This window comes from Rhea pennata, chromosome 6, assembly GCF_028389875.1.
Source record: "Rhea pennata isolate bPtePen1 chromosome 6, bPtePen1.pri, whole genome shotgun sequence".
NCBI classification, from domain to species: domain Eukaryota; kingdom Metazoa; phylum Chordata; class Aves; order Rheiformes; family Rheidae; genus Rhea; species Rhea pennata.
In genome coordinates, this window is record NC_084668.1 from 27092033 (window position 1) to 27096552 (window position 4520).

Consider the following 4520-nt stretch of genomic DNA (forward strand, 5'->3'; position numbering starts at 1 on the left):
AATTACAGTACAGATTGATTCCAGTTGAACCAGCATTACATTTCAAACAGCACTTATTCTGGACTGCATTGTACATGCAATAGCTATTGTTCTAATTACGGATTAAATGGTTTGAATTTGTTTTAAGCTACTGTACTAATCGACTACAATAGGTATATAGCCCAACTTTTACAACCTGATTGGTTTTAGGCTCCGATTTATAATATGAGTATATGACAACCACGGATTGTGTGAATATGTATAAAGTCATGCATTTATATTGTCTGGAAACATTAACATCTTCAAGTTCTCTTCAAAAAAAAAAAAAAAATCATGGAATGCAAAGGGGTTCAAAGACTAAAAAGAAACAGTGCAAATTGTATGTGATAGTCAAGCAGCTTTTGATTTAAAAGGGGTGTTGGCATTTGCTTATAATATTTATATACAAGTTTGTGCAAGTAATGTGTTGAACTGATATGTTTTAATAGAAAATAAGTCTTTCGTTCTTATATCTTCTCAAGACCTAGGGATCTGGTTCTTGTTGTAGGGCATAAGAAAAAAAAAAAAAGAGGAGGAAGAAAAAAGGAAAAGACCTTCATGGGAAAGAAATTGCCCGGATTGTGCATTTTTAAAACTATTTGAAAGGAAACAAGTGCTAAGGCAACATAACTTTTCTAAGCACTTTTCTGCTGGTTTAAATTAGTTAAATTATTTCGTATAAATTAGATATAATTCTACCTTTCCAATATGTATAAAAATTGATGAAGCTGCATGGTTTAAAATAGGAAATTCACATTATAAAAAGTCATTAAAAATTCTGTACAAAATCACAACAAAATAATTCAGCATGGGAAAGGTAACAAGTAGTAAAACGTTGGTTGAAAAATATAGATTTTATATATATTTTGTAATTGGCCCATTGCGAGTTTAAAAATTGCATAGATCCTAATTATTGCTCGTGATTTTTGTTATCCCGATCAGAAGATGAGCGCGGTCTGAGCGCCCCGGCGCCAGACCCGCAGCGTAGCCTCAAGGAGCTGTCGGAAAACACTAGCGGAGGGGGCCGAGGAGGGCGGGCGGGCGGGCGGAGGGGGCTCCCGCGCCTCCCGACGGCAGCGGCGGCGGCGGCGGCGCGTCCCTCGCGGCCCCGGGTATTTGCACTTCTCGGCAGCGGGGCTGCCCGCTGCCAGCAAGGCGGCGGCGCTCAGTCGTGGAAGATGGCGTGGAGCGGGGCGCCCAGGCCGCGCTCGTGGTGCGGGTGCGGGTGGCCCTCGTAGGGCAGCAGCCCCTCGACGGGCAGCTCGCAGCGGGCGGCGGCGGCGGCGCCGGCGAAGACGGGCCCGTGCGCGGGGGCGGCCAGGGCGGCGGCGGCGGCGGGGTAGTGCACGCTGAAGGCGAAGCCCTTGTCGAAGTCGGCGGCGGGCTCGTGCTTGAAGGCGAAGTTGCCGCTGACGCTGAGGGGCGGGCTGAGCGGGCCGTCGAAGGCGGGGCTGGCGCACTCGCCCAGGCCGCCCTCGAAGAAGGGCTCGAGGGCGGCGCCGAAGCCCGGCGGCGCCTTGGCGTGGAAGAGGTGGGAGCTGTCCATGGTGCCGTAGGGCGGGCTGGGCAGCCCCGGCGACTGGTAGGGGTACGGGTGCGCCGGGAAGGAGGCGCCGGCCGGCGGCATGTGGGGCGGCACGTCGGGGCTCTGCTCGGGCAGGAAAGTCCGCGGGTTGAGCTGCAGGCAGCCGGCCACCAGGTTGGTGGTGGGCTGCGACAGGCCCTTGCAGAGCGTCTGCACGAAGGAGACCAGGTCGGGGCTCTTGCCAGAGCGCAGGATCTCGGAGAGCGCCCAGATGTAGTTCTTGGCCAGGCGCAGCGTCTCGATCTTGGACAGCTTCTGCGTCTTGGAGTAGCAGGGCACCACCTTGCGCAGGTTGTCCAGGGCCGCGTTCAGGCCGTGCATGCGGTTGCGCTCCCGCGCGTTGGCCTTCATGCGCCGCAGCTTGAACCGCTCCATGCGCGCCTTGGTCATCTTCTTCTTCTTGGGACCTCGCCTTTTGGGCTTCTGGTCGTCGTCGTCGTCCTCCTCCTCCTCTTCCTCCTCTTCATCCAAGTCGTCCTCCTCGTCCTCCTCCTCGCCGTTTCGCAGCGAGTCCTCTTCGGCCTCGGCGTGCAAGCCCTCGAGATCCTCCTCCTTCTTGTCCACCTCATGCTCCTCGTCCTGGGAGCTGAGGCACTCGTCCGTCCAGCTCGGGGGGCCCTGCGGCTGGGGCTCGCCCATCAGCCCGCTCTCGCTGTACGACTTGGTCATCGTGAGAGGCTGGGGGCACAGGAGACACAACGAGGGCCGGGTCAGCAGCCCCGGGAAGCGCCCGACCGCCCGGCCCGGCCCGGCCCGGCCCTGCGCGGGAGCTGACGCGCGCCCCGGAGCCGTTATGCAACTGGCTGGTACCAGCGGGGAACATAAGCAGATTACGCGCGGGGGAGCCGGTGCGCCCACGCGCGAGCCGCCCCGGCGGGCAGAGCCGCGTCCGACCCGTCTCCCCGCGGCGCGGTGCCGGCGCGGCGGCGCGCTAACAGGTGCGGCGCCGGCCGCGGCTTCTGCCCCCCGCGGCCGCGCCGACCCGCGCAGCGCCTCTGCGCGGGGCGCAGCGAACAATGCGAACCGCCGGGCAGCGGGCAGCGCTGGCAGGTGCAAGGTGCACGCACGGACGCACACGCGTGGGTATGCATGCACACACGTACACGCGCGCACACAGAAGCACCCCCCGCGGGTGCGCTCCCACCTCCCGGCGCGCACGTCGCGAGGGCCCCCGAAGACCCGCGGCCGCGGGGCTGCCGTTACCTCGGCGTCTCAGTGCGTCCCGCGCGGCGCCGGGCTCATACCCCCGCCGCTCCCGCAGCGCTCCCCGCGCGACGCCTCGCGTGTTTTTCCTGGGGGCGCAGGGCTGCGCGCCCGGGTTTTATAGCGGGGCGGGCGGGGGCGCGCGGGGGGGGGCGGCTGCGCGGGGGGGGGGGCGGCGGCGGCGCCGAGCGCGCCTGCGCCCGCCCCTGGCCACGCCCCCTGGCCACGCCCCCCCGCGGCCGGCCCCGCCCCCGCGGCCGGCCCGGCACGCGCCATCTGGCCGCCCACGTCAGGCGGCGGCCACCACGTGACGCGCCCATTCGTATGCCGCCGCGCGCCCGGCCCTTTGTGGCCCGCGCGCCGCCGCCATCTGTCGCCGTCCGCGCCCGCCGCGCGCCCGCCCGCGCGCCCGCGCCCGCCGCGGGGGGCGGCCCGGCCCGGCGCGGCGCGGCCCGGCGCGGCCCGGCCCGGCGGGTGCCGCATTGTTCCCATTGTCCTGGGCGGGGGGCGGCGGGCGAGGCCCCGGCGAGGGCTCCTGGGGGGGGGGGAGGAGAAAAGAAAAGAAAAAAAGAAAGAAAAAGAAAAAAAAAGAAGAGAAAAGAGAAGAAAAGGGACAATTTTACTTTCCGGAGCCCCGCCGCCGCGCACCCGCATTCCCGCAGGAGCCGCGGCGCGCAGGCGAGGGGAGCGCGTCGGGGGCTGCCGCGGGGGGCCCGGCGCGCCCGGCCCCGCCGCTCGGGGGAAGCGCTGCTTGCTTTGCCCCGTTCCTGGCGGCGGGCGGTCCACGCGCGACCGATCCAGCGCTAGCGCTGGTTTTTGAAGCCCGCTTGCGAGCAAGTGTTTCAAAGTCCTTAAACGGATCGCTAGAGTTTGCGAGCACTGCCAAATTTTAGAGGTGCGTTTTAAAAAGGAAGTACTTGCGTGATAACATCTGAAGCTTCATTACTGGTACATGTATGAATGAAGCATTCATTATCCGTGGATTTAACCAGCAGAAAGGAAAAAAAAAATCATTTATTTTGGAGTCAAGAAGTTTTAAATATGAAAGCAGTAATTCTGCCCTACGGAGACACGTTTGAAAGATACTTCTCCAGGTTGACAAATTTTGTGAAACGCTTCTGTCGTGTTGGTGACCTGCATAGCCCTCGGGCTGGTAGGGGAACGCGAGCTGTCTCGGGAGAGGTTTGCCCGGCCTCTAACCGAATGCGAAGCCCGGCCACGTACGCTTTGTTTTGTTATTTCCGAGCTGACCGTTCTGCGTGTGCAGATTGCCCTGGCTCTGGATATTAAATAGCGGCCAGCAGCACTGATTATTTTCACTGTGGCTGTAGAGGAGCCAAGTGCGGGTCTGGACCCGTTCCTGCCCGAGGCCGCTCTCCCGCCGGGAAGTCCCGTGAGGAAACCCGCGGGCCGAAAGCACCAGAAGGAGCCTCCCGGCGGAAACGCGCCGTGAGGGCTCCGGGATGCTCCGCTCTCTTTGCGCGCGTCCAGTTCCTCCAGGACAAAATAAAGTCACCGCCTTGTCCAGCGACGGCTGGACAGACCGACGGACGGGCTTAAAGCCCGCGGAGCCCGGCTGGTTGTGCCCGACCTGTGGGCTAGAGCCGGGAGACGCGCGTGGCCGTGGGAGGACGAGCAGGAGCCGTCCGGGCAGCTGCGAGCGGCGCCTCGGTGCGGCCGTCGGGCCGCGCACAGCAAGGCGCGCGCGGAGCGG

The 4520-nt window shown here is 61.7% G+C and overlaps 1 protein-coding gene across 1 annotated transcript; it reads right to left on the minus strand.

Moving 5' to 3' along the window:
* Window positions 1–1183: 1183 nt before the first annotated feature.
* Window positions 1184–2272, minus strand: NEUROD1 (neuronal differentiation 1). Its single transcript, XM_062578923.1, has one exon. It carries the CDS (start codon window positions 2270–2272, stop codon window positions 1184–1186), a length of 1089 nt encoding a protein of 362 aa, XP_062434907.1.
* Window positions 2273–4520: the final 2248 nt, after the last annotated feature.

Bases quoted from the DNA above. Each gene is read 5' to 3' on its own strand.
- NEUROD1 (XM_062578923.1), bottom strand. From the start codon at position 2,272: ATGACCAAGTCGTACAGCGAGAGCGGGCTGATGGGCGAGCCCCAGCCG.